We start from the raw sequence: 21,044 nt of genomic DNA on the forward strand, positions 1-21,044 counted from the left end.
TTTTATCTTTAATTTTTCAAAGCAAAAATATAATACCAGGCTTTTTGTGGTGTGTTTTTTTGCCTACAAAATATAGTAGGTACACGGCTTGAAAATAGACCTAAATACAGGAATGAATTACTTTAAATCTATCAGTAATAGGTTTATTTGATGTACTGATAGTCTATTTAAACATGTAAAGTACCAGTTTCAGTATTCTAATGATACCTATTCCCGATATAATATAGGTGGCAAACACAATGACACTTAACTATTTACAATGAGTCACTAACAGTACATCAATGCTATTGTAATGTTTCTCATATCCATCAGGGTAAACCTTTGCACTCAACAAAATTGACAGATCCAACAGGTTTTCATGAAAATATAAACAGACAGATGTGTGTGTAACTAGTTAAAATTAAAAATGGAACCAGTAACAATTGTACTATATACAGAAACAATCCATACCTTAATTTCAATCCCTGGTAGGGGACACTGCTGCTGTACCCTTGAGCAAGGTACTTTACCTAGATTGCTCCAGTAAAAACCCAACTGTATAAATGGGTAATTGTATATCTTAATGTGATAATGTGATATCTTATAACAATTGTAAGTCGCCCTGGATAAAGGCGTCTGCTAAGAAATAACTAATAATAACAATAACAATAACAATAACAATAATAATAATAATAATAATTTCATTCATTATGTAAAAGACATGTGTGGCTTTGGGATTATTACTATTTTACTGATGACTGTAGTAGGCTTCTGGTTGTATGGTGCAAGTTCATTGCTCTTTTGAACTTGCAAGTGCTTAGTTAAACAGTGCATGTCGGCCATGTTGTTCCAACTCACTTGTCAAGGAAGTCCTTGTCGACCACAGCACAGATGTCTAGAAGAGGATTACCCATTCCGAAGAGAGCATTTTGGCTGCAGGAGAGAAAAAGGGAGAGATTATTTCACTTTTTTTTTTTTTTTTTTTTTAATTACATCACATTTCATTATGAATCTCATTGAGACCATAAGGCAAATATCCTGGTCCCACAAAAAAATTAAGTCATATTGCAATACATTGTAAACAGGTTGCCATATGTCTTTTACTGAAGCACATACATACACATAATAATATATATATATATATATATATATATATATATATATATATATATATATACACACACATACATACATATACTTGACTAACTCACTGTTTTGAGCGCCGTTCTTTATGCTACTTAATTGATATGTGTTCGATACTGAGATTCAATTGATTGTTCATTTGGTAATTGGGTTTAGTTTTTACTCTTGTTACACTTCAAACAGTTCAAATGTTTGTTTCTCACATTGTGGAGTTTGACATCTCACTTACACAAACAATAGTGTCTGTTGTAAGTGAAGACAACAGTGAAGACTATGTTTCAGATGAAAGTCGCATTAGAAAAATTGAAATGCAAAAAACAACGGAATGTGAACCAGCAACAGAAAATAAAGTTATTGATAATTTTGTCAAACTTAAAACAGATTAACTAAATATCATTGCCAGCGATCGGTTTTCGGCAAAATTTAAGTGGCTGTAAGCTTGTTTGAACAATTGTTAAAATGAAAGAAATGCAAAAGCTGAGTTTACATCTAACATCAGTGCAATAAATGGTTATGATAAAATTGCTGTTCCTGAACCTGTCCAGAAGAAATGTGAAATAAAAATTAGAAGTTTATGTGGAAATGAATTTGTAATTATGTTTTTTTTAAAATTTACATTATGTTAATATATAACTTACATTTCTTTAACAATATGAAATGTTAAACTGGAATTGCAAGCCCTTTCCTAAGTGTTAAGTTTGAAATGTGTAACAATAATTAATTACTTGTTTAAATTATTGTTCCGTAGTATAGTGGTATTTGCTTCTTTCTGAAATGTTCCGTCTGGTTTCACTGACGAATCAGTTTTCTGTGGATTTATAGTATAAAATGTAGATTTGTTAAACAATATCTGCCAGCACTCCCTTCTCTGCAAAGCCAACCTGCCACTTTTAGTTGGAACAGTCCTAGAATTAATCAATTTAAAAGGATCAAAAGGGTGAAATTTAAAAAAATATATAAAAAGCTAATACATGTTTATTTTGCTTAGGGTTTTAAGATGTACAGCTGGTTTATGCTATTCTAAATACAATATTTTTTCTATTTTCAATGAAGAGCCAGTTCACTACTACTCCTGCTGCATCCTGATGGCAGTACAGTACTTTGCTTGACATTGACCAAAATTAAATAAAATCGACAAGAAAACAAAGGTTTGCAAAAGTACATTACAAAAAGCAAAACCATGGCTGAAGCAGCCTGCCCACTCCAAAGAAACAGTCTGTCTGTCCCTCCACATGTAGTCTGAAACTTCCATCTCGTGTGCTCTTTGAGCATATAGGATAAAGAATGCAGCACTCAGTATTTCTAGTAAAAACAGGTATACATTTCTTTAGAAAAGAAAAAAAAAACACGTTGTTCTATTTTCTAGTTTGACTGCACCACCGCATAACCTAAAAACCGCCTGACACTGTACACGCTAGCTGTCCATCATTTAAACTGTACGTGCCTGCCTTCTGTTTTAATGTGACATACACTAGCACGAATACAGTAAGAAAGGGGAACACAAAAACATGCTGACGAATAAAATCTCGAATAAAAAAAAAAAAAGTGCAGTATTATTACAATACTTAAAAATTATCATATAGACCCCTGGTCTAATACATTACATATTGCGTGCCATATATATCATTACATAGAAAAACTGTAAATGCAATCTTTATACTACTGTCACTTTAAATCGTTACCTTAAAGCTGGCATGCTTGCTAATAAATGTGTTCCCTGGTAGTGCTGTTGACAGTGGGTGTACAAACAAACGCTTTCTGCTCCGCTTTAATCTGTGCTAATTTCCAATACATAAACGTGCTTTTCTGTATCAATTTGCTCGAGAAACCGGAACCCCCGCCCCACTCGAGTTCGCATTGGGTAGCTCGGATGGGGGTGGAGCAAAATGTAACAAAAGAGGATGTAGTTGGCTACGGTAATGTCATTTATTTTGGGTCCTACAATTGCACATTTTTGCGAAGGTGTTGTATTTCTTTTACTAGGTGGAATACAGTACATGCACAAACGTTGCTGCAAACGATCCTTTAACCTTTGGGTTATACTTGCAACGATACCCCCAAACTGGTATTGAATCGTTTAATTTACAGTTTACTGAAAGTCGTGCTTTTAGGAAGTTTCAGGTAAGATTCAAATCCGGACAGGTTACATTTGGGTTTCATACAACACTTGAACGCTACCTTAAATTTGTCTTTCTTGTATTGAAAACAGAACAAGCTACTCCGTTTCAATATTCACTTGTGTTGTTTTATTTGCCCCGAATATGTAAAATAAAGGGGGTGCCACTTGATGAATTCTGCATCTACACGTTACCCCACAAGTCAGGTATCGTGGGCAGTCACGATTGTTAATGTTGGCTGTCTATTTCTTTCAGGTGTGAAAGGTCTGAAGCAAAGAGGAACACGTTGTCATTAACAAATTCAGTTGGGTGGTACAGATATTAAACAGTAAAGCAATTTAATTTAACCAAGTACAATTTAAACTATAATGCATTTAACAAACAATACCGAAATAAAGCCCCTGTAATTATGTCCACGTTGACTCTTGACTTTTGCATACATGTCATTGGACTGAACGTTTCAAAATATGAAACTGAAGACACTCAGGGTTGGTCTGTATGTTTCACTGACAGGCCAAACAAGCCCCCCCCCCCCCCACACCCCAAAAAGACACGTGGTAACAACTTGCTGATCTTAACTTGGACCAGTTATAAGTGTCATCTATAAAAATTTATACAGCCGACCTTCACCATGTGACGTTTATAACATACCTTACGAAGACACGTTCTAAGGTATGCTGTAAGCGCAATAAACCATTTTGAAAAACACAGTTAAAATATACGCACAAATAAAACACATTTTTTTAAAAAAAAAAAACCTTTTATCAAAAAGAAATACAATTAATTGGTCAAACAGCATAGTTCCCGTCTTAGTGCAAAACGTTGAAATGCGAAGACAAAATGAAATCATTAACTTATTTGGGGGTACCTTAGAAAACAGCATGAATGTCCGTTCAAGCACCACAATGAAACCGCGTGTACTGAAGCAGATAGAACATTGCACGTCATATACTTTTTAAATTAAAATATTATGAGTTGTGTTTTTTTTTTTACCTTACTTCCTTTTCTTCAAGTTTGAGTTTCTTAGCCTGAGGTTCCCCTGCTGCCATCTTCACCGCACGCAAAAACCACCTTCACCGAGAACCAACAAGAAAAGGAAAATAAAGTATTGCCTTTGCTAACCACAGAGAATGCCTGCCTTAAAACACCATGAAAACACTGAAATTAACAGCAAATCATGTTATCATAATTCAATCTCTGAAATGTTATTTTTCCGTAATAATAATAATAATAATAAAAATAATAATAAAAGTATTAGCACCACAATTTAAAGGCACTTCTATAGACAGCGTGAATCCGCGCCCTTGTCACCTCGTTTCAGGTTTATGAACATGTTGTGACCGGAACTAATACTGAGTAAGAAGGGATACACTATCTTTACCTCATTTATAATGTGTGTTGGGGTAAAGCAAAGTTACTAATAGTAATACATATTTTTTGTTTACTTTTTATGTCTCTCTGCGGTAATGGATGACAAAATTACAGTTTCTGTACATGCCGGTAGCTATATTATTATATAATAACTGGCACTGTGCAACGTAACTCCTATGAGTCAAGTCTTTGAGTCAAGTCTCTTTCTGTTGTTTGTCTAAACAAATAATACATCTTAACGTTGCCTTGCCCTGTAACGTAGTAGACTACATACATTGCCATAATGCATACATACGTGAATAATTCAAATATATATATATATATATATATATATATATATATATATATATATATATATATATATATATATATATATATATATATTTAATAGAGGTTCAGGTTGGCATTAAAATAGACGCCAGTTGTGTGTGGTCCTTGTTGCAACCATTTGCCACAGCAACACTGCTTGGAGTGAATGGGAATCAGGAGCTGGAGTTAGGGTATCTTCTTTTTCTTCTTATTATTTTTTTAATATTTACCTACAGCTTTCACAAAAATTTTAAACATACAACAGTACTCTAAAGTAAAGGATTTAATGCAGTAAAATAGGGGACAGAGCAAGTAAAGCGCATTTAAGGAAGAGTGATAAGTGTCCAGGGGGGAAAAAAGAGGAGTTCTCCAGGTGCTGTCTGAAAAGGTGAGTCTTGGGGAGGTGCCGGAAGGTGTAATACAGGTAAATGCCACAGTCTGGTGCTGGTGCTGATGTAGGTATATAATAAGGTATACAAAAAATGTAATTCAATGACTATTGGATCAGATTTTTGAGCCACTGCCATAGATGACCAGTTCACATCAAAGATAAATGGTCCCCGTGCTGCAGAGGTAACAAAAAAAACAAGCTACAGATTCACTTTTGCTGAATCTTGACACCTGTATAAATAGTGGATTGTTAGCTTTGTGAAAAACAAATCTTCTGTACAAAGTGTGGAAACTGTTTCTTATTCATAGTACTTTTGAATTGACTACCCCCTACAGCCAAGCAATTTTTAAAACCTGCTAAGTACAGGCTGCATAACAGGCAGAACTTTTTTGAAGTTAAAAAGAAAAAGGGCTTTCCCAGGCCAGCACAGACTGCTAGAGGACTTTGTATTTATCTATGGCCTGGTCATGCCTTACTGCCTTTGACTTTTGTTCTATTTACTGCATGCTAAGCTTGCTCTGCTTGGTGTAAGTGAGTGTGTGGGCTGTGGGACACAGATAGGAGCTAGTCCAGTTAGATCATTATTTTACAAAGCAGTATACTGTTCTGTGAGTGGAGACATTGTAGAATCATAGTTAGTTGTTTTTAGAGATAAAAAGTAGGTAGTGTGACAGTGTGTTCTTTCTACGTGTGACTTTGATAACTTTATTGTTTATTCTTAATAGCGCCCATTCGCAGAAGGTTAGCTGTAAAAGTTATATATTTTTTAAAACTAGCTCTGAGCTGGAACACTACCTAAACTTTATTTAATAATACAGTACTTTAAATGGCTAAACCGTTTACTGATTCAAGTGAAACAATGTTACAACCAACAGAGAAAAACACATTTAATATATATCGCCAGGTTTCAAAAGCTTTTCAGCACACAGTAAACTGGTATAAAGGCAGATCTCAGCTTTCACACAAACAATGCCTGAGTCATAAAACCAGTTACAGATAGATGTGCCTCATTAGGAAACTCAGTAAGTTTCCAGTACGTGGCTTCCTCTGGTCTTTCTCTTCCTAGTTAAACAACAAAGATTACATTTTCCTCTTTTCACTGATTTCAAAGCCCACCTCACCTTAAAGGATATAAACGGCAGTATTCTGGGTCTTAAAAATGTTCATTCTATAACATTCCCCCACTATATCACTGTATTTTAAACATTGACCAGAGTTCAGTTTTGTTTTTGTTTTTTACTTTATAAAGGGAATATAGACTTCAATATCTGCTGTGATTTTTTACATTTTTTTTTTGGTAATTATTTAATGTGCTTTTGTTTGTTTCTCTAACTCAGGATTACTTTGGTGAGTGTTCTGAAGCAGCCATCAGGGAGAATGTAGTTACAGTATTTGAGCTTCTGGAGGAGATGCTAGATAATGGCTTTCCTTTGGCAACAGAATCCAACATACTGAAAGAACTTATCAGGCCTCCAACAATTCTGCAATCTGTTGTCAATTCCATTACAGGTAAGCCAGATATTTGTATGTTTAGAATAAATTCAACCTTAACTTTTTGCAAAGGGCCATGTTTTCTTGAGAGAAAACTAAATGTGCATTTTAAAAAAGCTTAAAATGAATAACTCAGGATGCACATTGGTAATTTCTTGCTCATTCTCTTATATTAGCAGTTTTCTTTTCATTTTTAGCCTAGTGGTAAATGTTTTATAAATATGGCCCAAAATACATTTTGTTGTCATGTTTGTCTGATTGGGAGTTAATTTTGAATGCTACAAAAAAACATGATCATCTTATTTAATTTTGTAATTTGAATGTGTTTTATATTGTACTTTTTTTTTTTTTAAATCAGGAAGCAGTAATGTTGGAGAGGCATTGCCTACTGGACAGCTTTCCGGTATCCCCTGGAGAAGGGCTGAAGTGAAGTACACAAATAATGAAGCCTACTTTGATGTTGTTGAAGAAATCGATGCTATTCTAGACAAATCAGGTAGGTACAGTATTCATGCATATTAACATTTTCAGTAAAGTATGTATAGGGTTTCAGATAGAGGAGGAATGATAAATCTTGTGTTTCTTTGGAATTGGGAATTACAAGATTTATACACTGGTTTACTAAAATGATGTCTCAGAAGTGAATGATTATGTATACATATATTTTTGTCAGGTTCAACAGTGTTTGCAGAAATCCAGGGTGTTATAGATGCTTCTATCAAGCTATCTGGGATGCCTGACCTGACATTATCATTTATGGTATGTACTGTATCACTGTTGATACAGTAAAGCTTTTTGAACATAATATATATATATATTAGTGCTGTGCAAAAGATTTAGGCAGGTGTGAAAAAATGCTGTAAAGTAAGAATGCTTTCAAAAATGGACATGTTAATAGATTATATTTATCAATTAACTAAATGCAAAGTGAGTGAACAGAAGAAAAATCTAAATCAAATCCATATTTGGTGTGACCACCCTTTGCCTTCAAAACAGCATCAATTCTTCTAGGTACACTTGCACAAAGTCAGGGATTTTGTAGGCATATAGTCAGGTGTATGATTAAACAATTATATCAAAAAGGTGCTAATGATCATCAATTCAATATGTAGGTTGAAACACAATCATTAACTGAAACAGAAACAGCTGTGTAGGAGGAATAAAACTGGGTGAGGAACAGCCAAACTCAGCTAACAAGGTGAGGTTGCTGAAGACAGTTTACTGTCAAAAGTCATACACCATGGCAAGACTGAGCACAGCAACAAGACACAAGGTAGTTATACTGCATCAGCAAAGTCTCTCCCAGGCAGAAATTTCAAGGCAGACAGGGGTTTCCAGATGTGCTGTCCAAGCTCTTTTGAAGAAGCACAAAGAAACGGGCAACGTTGAGGACCATAGACGCAGTGGTCGGCCAAGGAAACTTACTGCAGCAGATGAAAGACACACCATGCTTAGTTCCCTTTGCAATCGGAAGATGTCCAGCAGTGCCATCAGCTCAGAATTGGCAGAAAACAGTGGGACCCTGGTACACCCGTCTACTGTCCGGAGAAGTCTGGTCAGAAGTGGCCTTCATGGAAGACGTGCGGCCAAAAAGCCATACCTCCGACGTGGAAACAAGGCCAAGCGACTCAACTATGCACGAAAACACAGGAACTGGGGTGCAGAAAAATGGCAGCAGGTGCTCTGGACTGATGAGTCAAAATTTGAAATATTTGGCTGTAGCAGAAGGCAGTTTGTTCGCTGAAGGTTGGAGAGCGGTACACGAATGAGTGTCTGCAGGCAACAGTGAAGCATGGTGGAGGTTCCTTGCAAGTTTGGGGCTGCATTTCTGCAAATGGAGTTGGGGATTTGGTCAGAATTAATGGTCTCCTCAATGCTGAGAAGTACAGGCAGATACTTATCCATCATGCAATACCATCAGGGAGGCATCTGATTGGCCCCAAATTTATTCTGCAGCATGACAACGACCCCAAACATACAGCGAAAGTCATTAAGAACTTTCTTCAGTGTAAAGAACAACAAGGAGTCCTGGAAGTGATGGTATGGCCCCCACAGAGCCCTGATCTCAACATCATCGAGTCTGTCTGGGATTACATGACGAGAGAAAAGCAACTGAAGCTGCCTAAATCCACAGAAGAACTGTGGTTAGTTCTCCAAGAAGTTTGGGCCAACCTACCTGCCGAGTTCCTTCAAAAACTGTGTGCAAGTGTACCTAGAAGAATTGATGCTGTTGTGAAGGCAAAGGGGGGTCACACCAAATATTGATTTGATGTAGATTTTTCTTCTGTTCACTCACTTTGCATTTTATTAATTGATAAATATAAACTATTAACATGTCTATTTTTGAAAGCATTCTTACTTTACAGCATTTTTTCACACCTGCCTAAAACTTTTGCACAGTACTGTATATATATATATATATATATATATATATATATTATAACAGGAGATTGTTAATGGCTGTATTACATTAATGTCAGTGACCACTATACAATATTTAATATTATTACTTGATTTAAAATATGTTTTGCAAGCAAACATTAATGTGTTATTTGCTTTTGACAAAAACACTAGTGATTGTTATATTGTTTGGAATTAAACCAACGTTTATACAGTGCATGGTGAATTTGTTTTCTTATAAATAAACTTAATTTTCCCTTTCTTGAGATGTAAAACATGCGTACAGTGCAGTTTGTAACTGTAATCTCGTAAAATTTAAAGAACTTGATCGAGGCTACTTACACAAACACAGGTTATTGTCGAATAACTGCTAAGCTCGCAGTTTGCCAGTTCACTGTTGACATCATGTAAAACCTGACCTGATGAGAAATCAGTTTGCATTGTGACTGTTAAATGTTCAGACCATGGCCATTGTGCTGTATAATGAATGTGAGGCAGCTAGTTTAATATGCTTATATACCAATTACATGTATCTAAATGTCACCACAGAACCCCAGGCTTTTGGATGATGTCAGTTTCCACCCCTGTGTCCGCTTCAAGCGCTGGGAGTCAGAGCGAGTTCTCTCCTTCATTCCCCCGGATGGAAATTTCCGCCTGATGGATTACCATGTCGGCTCCCAGAAGTGAGTTAACAACTAAAACTGGCCAAGGGAGTAATGAGAATAACACTTGGCCTGTTCACACATTAAAACAGTTAAGAAATTAATACAGCAAGTAAATCCAATTCATTTGGATATTTCTGATTTTCACTATTAACAGATCAGTTTGTATTCAGTTCAGAATCCAGCAGCTTGCAATTTCAGGTAAGAAGAGAGTGGAGGAAGCATGCGTGACAAGTAACAATATTAATGCAGTTTGTAGTGTAATTCTGCCTAGGTCTACCAATGGCGGTAGTGATTAGTAAGATTCAGATCTTTTAAAGTGACATTTTATCAGCTTATTAATAAAGTATGAAGTATTTCAAGTAGCTGTTATTTAGCTAAAGTGGGCTCAGTCATTGTGCAGTCACCAGCTACCTGTTCTTGGAGGGTACCATATTTACTGTATTGTACAAGTTGGTTCTGCAGAACAGTGTGGAGTAGTGGTTAGGGCTCTGGACTCTTGACCGGAGGGTCGTGCGTTCAATCCTAGGTGGGGGATACTGCTGCTGTACCCTTGAGCAAGGTACTTTACCTAGATTGCTCCAGTAAAAAAAAAAACTGTATAAATGGGTAATTGTATGTAAAAAAAATGTGATATCTTGTAACAATTGTAAGTCGCCCTGGATAAGGACGTCTGCTAAGAAATAAATAATAATAACATTCCTGAGCTAAAACAAAACTGAGCATTTATGTCTGATATAAAATTGTATCTTGTTTAGTAGTGCAGTCAACCTTTCTGTCACGTGATGTTTTAGATGCTAAAACTGGTCTTTTCTTGTTTAGGTATAAAAGTGAATCGTCTAGATATGTTTGGAGAGAAGTACAAACCGTTCAAAGGAGTTAAGTATATCACCAAAGCAGGAAAGTTCCAAGTTAGAACATAAAGTATAGTGCCAAAGTTTTCATGTTCCACTGAGAGGGCTGGAGAAATTCTGGCACAGTAAGGGTCCCTTATGCTACCTGAATCCAAATAGCTATAGGCAAAATGCTAAATATAATTTAGTTTTATTTCCTTTAGCATACCTTGCACATTTCCCTGGGGTACAGTGTATTGTCAATATTATTTCTCTGATTCATCTAACCATGCAGTATGTGAACTTTTAAACCTTTGTACACTTAAACAATCGTATCCTTGGCAGCCAAGTAGTTTGCATGTAATAACAATGTATATTACAATGTGTCCCATGTTGTCCATATTGCACCATTATATTTCTAAACATATTGCTGTTTGTTTTCATGCTGTAAGCCGTTACATTGTATTCTAACTTGGCATTTGCCTTAAAGAAAATAACTGATTATGTGTTTCTCAAAATACACTGACATTCATATGCCCAAAACTATTGCCTTATCCTGTTGAACCACTCGCCAACAATTGTGCTTGTCCTTTTTGATTTGTATTCTTTACACAGTATTTCAGTTGTAGTAACACAATAACCAGCCTGTGATACGAGTGCTTTTCTGTAACACTATTTTAATGAACTTTACACAGTATCTTAGCATAGGATAGTAGGTTGTTCAGAATAGTTTTTTTCTTAAATTTGTTTTATAAAGCATGTTTAATAAAGATTGTGCTCATTCTTTCCAAAAAAATGATCTGGCACTGTAACAGGGAGAGACCTGGACTGGCCGTCTGACGCATGCGCGATGCTGCAGGAAGGGGGCGGCAGTCCCGTGGGGTCGGCCTGCCAGTCATGGCGGTGACACGGAGAGGTGGGGAAGAGGGTGTGTGTGCTTTTCCCCTCTCTGAGTGGCTGGGAGGCGGACTTTAATGGGATTGCTAACCTATAAAGTAACACTCTGTTGTTTCCTCAGATCTGCCCCTTTAAACTGGAACAGCGAGCAAGGCGGTCTCGCTTTGCCTACCAAACAGACGGGAGGATAACAAAGGCCCGGAAAGAAAAATCAAAGAAAATAATTTTAAAGAAAGAAAGGGGAAAGTGGGGGATCGTTGGGCAGCCCCAGTATTTGTTATACAGTGAGACAGCAGAGTGTAGGACGGAGTCCCGGGTCGTACGGGTAGCGGCGACTGGGGAGATTCACGCTGCGAAGTGCAGCACATTTATTTTGTAGTTTTTCCTTACTGTGTTTTATTTTCCCTGTTTCTTTTTGCCTTTTTCGTTTTTTTATAATTTGTGAGCACCTGCGAGTGCGGGACTGCAGCTGAGTACCCTGCCGTGGTATTCCCCGTTGGTTCTGGATACCATAGTTGGTAGCCAGACCACGGACCACAAGCGCCCTCTACGGGCTCAACGAAATCGGTACACCTCACCAGAGTACCAAAAGAAAATAATAAAACTGAGCACCTGTGTGGTGTTGTCAACTACCATTTCTGTCTCCCGTGTCAGTGAATACCCGCACCCTCCCACAGGCACATATTGCCTTGTGTTGTAAGTATTCCACTTAGAAAAATGAATTGGTTACACTTCTAAAACTTTCATTGTAGGATGCTGTCACTCACCTCAAATTCCACAAACACAATAAAAAAACTGCAAAGATTCAATGTTATAAAATATTTTATTATAAAAATGCAGTGAGTGACAAGGCAGCTAACAAGTCTACATTCAAACTCAGAAGTGGCAACATCAAAACCTACTACAAGATATAACAGTAATCGAGGAGTGGCCAGAAGGACCAGTTCACTTTACCTTCAGATGCTACATCAAATTGTGTGGACTAGCTGTGTGAATTATTCAATATCTGTCCTTAAATATCCATTCCTGTCTGCAGCAAGCAAATTGAGTGTTTTTTTTTTTTTTTAAGATGCAGCATTTAACTAAAAAAAAACATGTATTTAGAAAGGCTGTAAACAAAACAGACACTCCAGGACTTAAATCTATAAATGTGTTTTTTTTATTTATTTATTTATTTATTTTATTTTTTTAATCATTTTTCAAATGTAAAAGGCACATTCATATTAAATCATGTGGCCAGAGGACATATTGTAAAATAAGACCATACAAGTTTATATTTACATTCAAATTGCATTAGGTTTTTCATACAATTAGGAAAATATAAGGCTAAATAAGTTAATTAAAGTTTAATATGAAAAAATGTTTGTGTAGTTTTTCTTTAAAATTGTAACAGGCAAGTTATCAGTTTTATCTACAGTATTCAAAATGTAGTTTTTATCCTGTTTTTTTTTCATTTGTGGTCTTTCTAATGAAAACTGTACATAACCGTTGAACTACTCAGCATATCCAATAAACAATCTTACATTATTCTCAACAGTTTAACATGTGTGACAGAGTCTGTGCTATGAAATGAGCTTTTCCCCCAGTTAAATGTTTTCATCAGTACTTTGTATGTGTTAAAGACTACTGGCCAGATCTACTATAGTTTTGCACCACATTTTCTAAAAGAAAAAAAATCCTAATATAAATTTCAAAATTAAATGTGTTTATTTTTAACAGCAGCAAAAGCTTAATTAATCTGTCTGTTATACAAATGTTAAGATGGCAATATACAGTACATGCAGTTTGATTTAAAAGGTTAATCTTTTAAGCTATATAATACTACTTTTACACGTCTAACTGTACTTTTATCATTTATAAACTCCAGCTTTAGTGTTCAGAAATGCACTATCCATAGCCGTGAATAACAAAAAAAAATACTGTTAAAATAGCAAAAAACGAAACCAATCAGATGTTACCATAAAAGGGGGGGGGGGGGGGTTCTTTGGCATAACTCTTTCAATGATGCTCAGGTATCAATTAACATGGTAAATTATTCAGCGACACTGCAATTCAGTGGTTTAACAGCAAGTGTGTAACAATAGCCACACATCCTTAAAGTACAAATATCACATTAAGCATAGTGTTTTAGTAAAATAGGATGTTTTGTGAACACAGCTTACACACACACACAGTTATGGAATATCTTTGTATTCCCTCACAAAACTATATATAATATTGTATAGGAGTACAATACAAGTGCATATCAACCCCATGAAAGGTCGGAGCTGCTCCCCACCCCCCATTTCTGACTTTGAGTGGGTGAAAGTCAGCTTGTATCTTGCAGCATCCTATACTATATATTTTTTATAATACATATTTAAATAAGAATAACTAAACAGTAGAGCTAATCTTAATGTAACAATGTCCAACTTCTACAAAGACATTTCAGATGGCTATTACATCAATATCAGGGTCTACTATATATTAAAGACCTAGATCCCAGTTCTTTGCAGTGAATACAGCAATGTAAAATAAAGCCTGTTTGTACAAATCTCAAAAGCATACATCTGGAGGATTTTTTTCTTCTTATTATTTGTTTATTTAGCAGATGCCTTTATCCAAGGCGATTTACAGAGACTGGGGTGTGTGAACTGTGCATCAGCTGCAGAGTCGCTTACAACAACGTCTCACCCGAAAGACAGCACAAGGAGGTTAAGTGACTTGCTCAGGGTCACACAATGAGTCAGTGGCTGAGCCGGGATTTGAACCGGGGACCTCCTGGGTCCGGTTTTTCAAATCGGATTTCCACGTTTGATCTGGATTATATTGTGCAATTAGGTTTTTCAAAACATCGAAATGCAATCGGGATTACTGTTATCCGGATTTTGTTTTAGTAATCTGATCACACTTTTAATCACAATTAAATGTTGCAATTGGGTTTTTCAGAATTCAGAGGAGATCAGGACTATTTTTATCCAAAATACCAGGAATATTGTGATCCTACTGCGGAGGTAGATTCAGCTTTTAAATGATCATAGAACATCGATATTTTGTTTGAATTGTCATAGCAAACACACTCTATATGTCCAAATTGAGTGTTAGAATATATTACTTACATATTTAAGTTTTGTATCCATGCAAGCAAAATGGAAAACACTTATTTAGTGGTGTAGCTTTAATAAAAAAACAAAATAAAGTTGTGTATTCATCTTAATTATTTTGTTAAATTAGGTTATATCATAAATAAGGCCTAAAAAAAATTGATTGTGATTATTTGTTATATGGATAAATGTAATCCAGCAGTGACATTTTATGAAAAAACGGATCAAAATGATCAGATAAAAGTAATCTTGGTCACAAAATATAAGATTACAAAATCCGGATCACTTTGATCCAGATTAAAGGTTTTGAAAAACCGGCCCCTGGTTAGAAGCCCTTTGCTTTAACCACTGGACCACAGCCTCCTATATAACTGATGTGGTGGCTATGTGATATATAAAAAGGATGTTTCTTGTATTAACATTTGTAAAGGTCAGCTGAGTATACATGGAAATGATTAACTCAAATTACAGTATATTGTCATTCCAAATTATTTAGAAACACACCTTGTAATATCGATGGATTTCCTTCTAATGATATATTCTACCCTGTTAAAAGACTTTCAGGCACAGGTGAAAATCATTAAGTAAATTCTGAGGCAGGCCACTTAAACAGTGTGTTTTAGAAAATCAAGAAGTTCTCCCTGAACAGCACAAGAGAATAAAACCTAATTTGCATATCTGTGAATACAAATACACAAAATGCATCTAAAAGAACTTCTCATTACACATTTAATACGTAGTTGTTTGTTTATATATATATTCATATTCAAATATCCCATAGAGGGAGTTTACTGGTACCAGGGAGTCTTTCTGGCCCAGCGCAGGGTGAATCCAGCATCCGTACGGATCTTGATGGAAGCAGCTTCAGCTTCTCTCACTGTCTCCTTGACAGATTGCATCAGATTCTGGGCATTGTGAACGAGCATTTCTGTCGCCTAGAAACAAAAACACAGAGTACCAAGTGTAAAGTACAGGCATTCATAATATGTGCAACATTGTATTTCAGTGTTTCACCCAGGTCTGTGTTACAAATGTATGTCAAGAAATACTAAAAGAAACAAACATTCAAAAGACAAAATGTAATTGTTGGAGGTTCACTATGTATATATTATTTTGGAGTGTGGACTCCATCTGTGATTAAGATCGGTGTGTGTGTGTGCTAACTGTCCTTGAATGGAACATTAAGCTGGCAGAGGTGTGTGGCTAGTCTAAAAAGGAATGCAAGGTACAGTATAATATAGATGAAGTACTGTATGTCGGAGGCAATTTCTTAGATTAAAGTTGAGCATATTTCATAGGCAGAAGTAGTTTCCATGACTGCATCTGTAATTTAACAAAACTTCAGTATTGTCACATGAGATACAGTGCTTCTTTACCTGCTCGGACTCTTCCTCGCTGATATTAGTGCGGCCCAACATGGTAGCTTTGACAGTGGAGAGGATTTTGAGCTGTGTGCTAATCGTCGGAATACGTTCACACACCTAAGGAAAAAAAATAGCAGATAAAGTTATGTCAATTTACAATCAAATTAGTTCAAACTCCAAGGAGGAATGTGTAATGGTTATTTGCCTAGGGGGCCCCCATCTATATGCTTGTGTTGAAAAGTATTTTGGGAAAATGCAGCTATAGCATAAGGGTCCGTTTTCCTTGGTTTTCTTCAACACATTGTCTTCTATATAAAAAAAATAAAATAAAAAAAAGAACATGGTCCTTACTTCCAGCACATAAACATGGTCCCATAAATAAACACACACAAGCCACTTCAGTTGTTTTCCTCAAGTAGCTCTACAAGCTAAATTATTAGCATCAAATGTAAGAATTGTGTTAAAATGAGGATAAACACTGTCCATAACAGCAAGACCAGTCACATCAAACCCATCGGTTAAAAGTGGAGACAGAATTGGTACCAATGAGCAGGTTGTGTGTGGAATATATACAAAGTGTCTTGAATGGCTTAGATACTCACCTGCAGAAGGTTTGTTCGGATTCGCTTGTCAGTGCACTGCTTTGCCACTTCTTTGGCCAGTCGAGTGACCTCATCAGATGCCTTGGCGATGTCCTTGGCACACTGAATAAGGGCACGCTTGTTTCCAGTGACGCCACGCACTAGACGGGACATTTCTGCCATCAACAGGGCCATTCGCTTTGCTGCTCCAATGATGTCATTTCCCTGGGAGGATAGTAGAACATCAAGAAGTCACAGGTTGTATCGACACAACTGTAGGGCATGAACTGTGAATCATTTGATGTATCGTAACATCTTTAAATAAACAAAAATAAAATTAGGTCATTAATTCATGTGCCTTTTCATGAAGCATTAATTTGTTCACCAAACTGCTTTTAAATAACTCATCAGTTAAAGCTTTATTAATAGGGACCAATCTATAATCTAGAACAACTCCTGACAATATTTGGATATACATTTTACCAACATATTTAAATCTAAAAGTTCAGCAGATTCAGATTCTCCAATACGCACATGTTCTTTGGTCAGGTAAACTGTGAATGGACCTTTATTTACAAAGGGGTTTTAATTAATGTAAAAAGAGCATTTGAAAAAAAAAAAAAAAAAAAAAAAAAAAACAACCAACACACCCTGCATTTCAATGCTAACTCCATGCAACACTTTGCATGATAATGTTAGTAATCCATGACTGATCAAGGAAGAATGTCTGCTTTTTGTGCATTGCGTGTTTGGAACAACTATGTTAGAGGGTCTAAAAATTAGACCTAAAAAACATTTATGTGAAAACAATGCTCATTTATAATTGTACAGGTAGGTATTGGATGTATCTGGTGTTTAAAATAATGATTACAGTACTACCTTAACAGTAATAAGACAGAAAATTAATTCTAGGAAATAATCATACATTTTAGAATAACCCTATTCATATAAATAATGTGTGATTAATTCCCATTAACCATGTGATTGCCATTCACAATTAAGTGTTTAAAAACATGATGATTTAAGTGGTGTGAATAAGGTATTAGTTAGCCAGGTTACCATCATGTATCAATGAGAATCATAGTATCTTGTAATGAGACATTGTTTTATAGAGGAATCTATAAAACAATTGAAATTAATTATACTGTGTCTTGTGAACACTCTCAACCAGCAGGCTTGAAGTGCACGTGGATGAAATCTATTACGTGGCCACTAGTATTGGTCACTTTTACTTTAGATGGTTTTAAATGCTTAGGAGCTGACTCCCTCTGCTGGCCAAAGAAAGATTGGTGGACATTAACTGATATACCACTGAAAATGGTGAATATGACAAGGGAACTTTACCCAACATTAGTCCTCCTGGGAAGTATTAGTTAGTCAGGTCACTATCAACTTCATCTGTACAGACTTACCAGGAGTACAGGACTACAATACTAAGGGCTGCATTTGTGAGACAGTGTCCATTTTAGAAATGTGCAACTTTCGATTTTGTTTTGCTTCAATATATATAGTAAACTGCTAAATTATTCCTAAAATCCACTTTTGGAAGACAGGCTATTTGTTTTACTGTACAGAGTTTGATTTAAAAAAAATAAAATATATATAATTTAATGATATTGCAGACAGTCTTCCTTTTTCCTTACAACCACCACTCCTTAGTGCTATTACTCTGCGTTTAGTTAAATTAAAGGACAAAGCAAACAGACAGGTAAAATGACTTCTTTATGAATTTGTATCTGGAAGTCATTGAGAAACTGTCGTCCATGGCTTCACAGGTGATTTGACGTTATTTTTACCGATCCTATTTGGCAGAAACCTCAATGTAGATATATTCTGCAGGAGAGCAATCAATGGGTCTTCAAATCATAAATGAACTCTGAATAAAAGCTGCAGGACTTGTGAAGCCAGTCTCAGTTTGTTCAAGTGCAGACAAACTACTCATTCATGGAAACCCAGCAACGGTCAAGAGTGAAGCAATAAAATCAAATCAAATGGGTCAACGTTCCGAATGACTGGATGCACACGGACCAAAAATCGCCAGTGGGAAAGTGGAGTACCTTACTGGACCACTTGCGTGCTTCTTGGTGCAAAGACTTAGCAGCGGCCATAATGGGCTGGTTAAACGTCTGATCAGTGGGCATTAAGAACAGCTCGGTCTCATAATCATCTTCATTGTCTGAGGGGAGGGCGAACTCAACATCATCTGCATCATCCTCATCATCTATATCTACATCCGCCTCAGCGGCTTCATTACCCTCATCATTCACATCGGGCTGGGAGGAGGAGGAGGAGGGGTAGCATGGAGAGACAAGGAAAGAGTTAGTATGAGACGCAGAAGGTGGAGAATGGGAGCAGGAGTCAAGAGGCTTTAGTTGCTGAGCATCCTCTTGGGCTGCAGAAAAGGAAAGGTAGGGGTTATGGAATGGGTCAGAGAAGGAGCCCTCGAGCTGAAGAGACAGTGTGAACTCAGTTAGTAACAAGAAGACCTAGGCTCTCTTGAAGACTGGTTAACATACACAGAGATTTTTGCTGGCTTTGTCCTGATTTTTTTTTTTTTTTGAGCCACTGACACTTCAATTTACTAGAGATGTGCAAAGACCAGCACATTTACTGAATATGTACTAATATGTATGTGCAGCAGGATGGTGTATCTTAGCACTATATACAGTACAAGCAAAGTAAATGCTGCATATGACAGCAGGATTTAAGACACTTCAAAATGATAAAGGATATACAGAAGTCCATAGCAATATGCTAAAAATATATTTGAATCCCTTGCACATACAGTAATCCCTAAAGGAATGGTGACAAGTGTCTCTTTGCCAATCAGCTGTAAAGTTCAGGGTAAAGTCTGCAAAAATGTTGTTTTACCAGATGCTCACCACCAGAAGCTTTGTAGTTAAGCAGTTAAGACTAAATAAAAGTGCAGGGAGGAGGCTAATAAACTATTACTTGGCAGACTACACCGATTTGTGCAAGACAAGGATCAGAGGAGGATTGCAAGCCGCAGACAATTCAGAAATAGGAAGCCAGCACATAGTTGCTGTGGAAGAGAGCAGCAGATTTCGAGTGCTCCGGGTGAAGGCAAGAGATACTAAAGGGATCAGGTGTGGAGTGTGGAGAAAAAAAGGTTAGGAAAGCAACAACTACAAAGTCAAAAGAAATGGATCGTTTAGACTTGAAGCTACAATATTAAAAACAAAGTTTTATCTGTCAACACAACACTTTTGAAGTTGAAGTGTACAGAGATGTGTTTACACATTTGTAAAGTCAAAGCTAAATGGCAAAACAGCCATCCGCTCCTAACAAACCTTTTCAACATCTTGCTTTCCGATGAATATCTGCGCTTCCTGGCATGTTAGTTAACTACTAAGTTTAGCTCCCTCCGCAGCCTATAAGAGAACACCTTTTTTCATTTAGAGGAAGCAAAGCTATCGTTTCACCAACTCAAGCACATATTTACAGCAGCAAAATTAAGAACCTTTGAATTTTGTGGAGCTCACCACCATTGTTTTGCACACCCAGGTATAGTAAAGATAGTGACCATCTCTGCTACTCCCAGAGAATACACTGCCCATGTGCAAAGCAATGACAGATCCCGAACAAACATACAACAGATCAACTTGTAAAACAGGTTGAACATTCAATCTGCGTCAGGGGGAAGATCTGGGAATCTATTAGGGACACTCTGCATTAAGCAACACGGGAGACTGATTTAAATATTGGTTTGCCCTGAATTTGTTCACATATGGAAATGCAACACCATAATGTGGGTTAGATGTAAGAAATATTAATCATTTTGTTAGACAGTTACTTTAATGGACATGCAGCGTGCTGTCGATGACAGTTTCTACTAACATCTGAAATAGGAAAGTACTCTTGGGAATGGAATTTATTCATGATAAAGGAGGAATATCAATTTTATTTAAGCCCCTAAACATCCCCACCTTCCAAGAAGAGAAAAATATAACTGCATTACTATTATAAGACATTTCTCCAGTAAAATGTTATAGTTTTTAGCCAAAGGACACCACTTCTAGGTGTCTGTGTCTATCTGGACTCACCTTGCTGGACCACTTCCTAGCTTCTTCATGCAGCTGTCTGGCTGCCACCATCATTTGCTGGTTGACCATCTCGCCTGCCTTTTCCTCAGGGAACTCCTCATCCTTCTCCTCAGGGGGTGGAGGTCTGGGGGGAGGCACTTCACCCTCTGGGAGAGGGGGTTTAGGAGGTGCAGGCTCATCATTCAACTGCAAACAAGAGCTTGTTAGTCCACCAGCCTTAATTTTTACTTCATCCTGAATGCTGGTCCAGTCAGACCCAAAATGGACCCTTTTCTGTCTAGCTCTTACAGAGACAAATCTGTGCTATGTAAAACAACTTCCCATTAAATTAAAAAAAAAGGCTGGTTACATTCTTACTT

The 21,044-nt window shown here is 36.7% G+C and overlaps 3 protein-coding genes across 7 annotated transcripts in view; 1 reads left to right on the top strand and 2 right to left on the bottom strand.

Annotated features, from left to right (window-relative positions):
• LOC117418223 (adenosine kinase-like) overlaps positions 1-4,566 on the bottom strand; it is a 116,597-nt gene extending 112,031 nt beyond the window's left edge. The window contains exons 1-3 of one of the 2 annotated variants that reach the window (XM_034031002.3): positions 4,501-4,566; positions 4,233-4,310; positions 838-912 (exon numbers count right to left, since the gene is read on the bottom strand). In XM_034031002.3, coding sequence (XP_033886893.1) covers positions 838-912; positions 4,233-4,288 — 131 coding nt within the window. In that variant the 5' untranslated portion in view covers positions 4,289-4,310; positions 4,501-4,566. Of the gene's footprint in view, positions 1-837; positions 913-2,804; positions 2,961-4,232; positions 4,311-4,500 lie in introns of those variants that run through there. The other variant, XM_034031004.3, reaches the window with a different exon arrangement.
• Positions 4,567-5,472: 906 nt separating this feature from the next.
• Positions 5,473-12,228, top strand: LOC117417867 (AP-3 complex subunit mu-1-like). The gene is made up of 8 exons (XM_059035263.1): positions 5,473-5,492; positions 6,036-6,051; positions 6,648-6,819; positions 7,160-7,297; positions 7,475-7,560; positions 9,751-9,884; positions 10,686-10,741; positions 11,715-12,228. Exons 1-8 carry the CDS (start codon positions 5,473-5,475, stop codon positions 11,726-11,728), a joined length of 636 nt encoding a protein of 211 aa, XP_058891246.1. The 3' UTR covers positions 11,729-12,228.
• Positions 12,229-12,397: 169 nt separating this feature from the next.
• LOC117418596 (vinculin) overlaps positions 12,398-21,044 on the bottom strand; it is a 35,928-nt gene continuing 27,281 nt past the window's right edge. For 2 of the 4 annotated variants that reach the window (XM_058985076.1, XM_058985075.1), the window contains exons 18-22: positions 20,686-20,871; positions 18,679-18,894; positions 16,643-16,846; positions 16,053-16,157; positions 12,398-15,611 (exon numbers count right to left, since the gene is read on the bottom strand). In XM_058985076.1, the coding sequence (XP_058841059.1) occupies positions 15,465-15,611; positions 16,053-16,157; positions 16,643-16,846; positions 18,679-18,894; positions 20,686-20,871 (858 nt within the window). In that variant the 3' untranslated portion in view covers positions 12,398-15,464. The remainder of the gene's footprint in view (positions 15,612-16,052; positions 16,158-16,642; positions 16,847-18,678; positions 18,895-20,685; positions 20,872-21,044) is intronic. The other 2 variants (XM_058985077.1, XM_058985078.1) reach the window with 1 other exon arrangement.

The sequence above is a fragment of the Acipenser ruthenus genome, chromosome 13 (genome assembly GCF_902713425.1).
Source record: "Acipenser ruthenus chromosome 13, fAciRut3.2 maternal haplotype, whole genome shotgun sequence".
Classification (NCBI taxonomy): domain Eukaryota; kingdom Metazoa; phylum Chordata; class Actinopteri; order Acipenseriformes; family Acipenseridae; genus Acipenser; species Acipenser ruthenus.

Bases quoted from the DNA above. Each gene is read 5' to 3' on its own strand.
- LOC117417867 (XM_059035263.1), top strand. From the start codon at position 5,473: ATGGTCCCCGTGCTGCAGAG. The intron at 7,561-9,750 runs GTATGTACTGTA...ATGTCACCACAG, and splicing joins ACCTGACATTATCATTTATG to AACCCCAGGCTTTTGGATGA. The intron at 9,885-10,685 runs GTGAGTTAACAA...TTTCTTGTTTAG, and splicing joins TACCATGTCGGCTCCCAGAA to GTATAAAAGTGAATCGTCTA.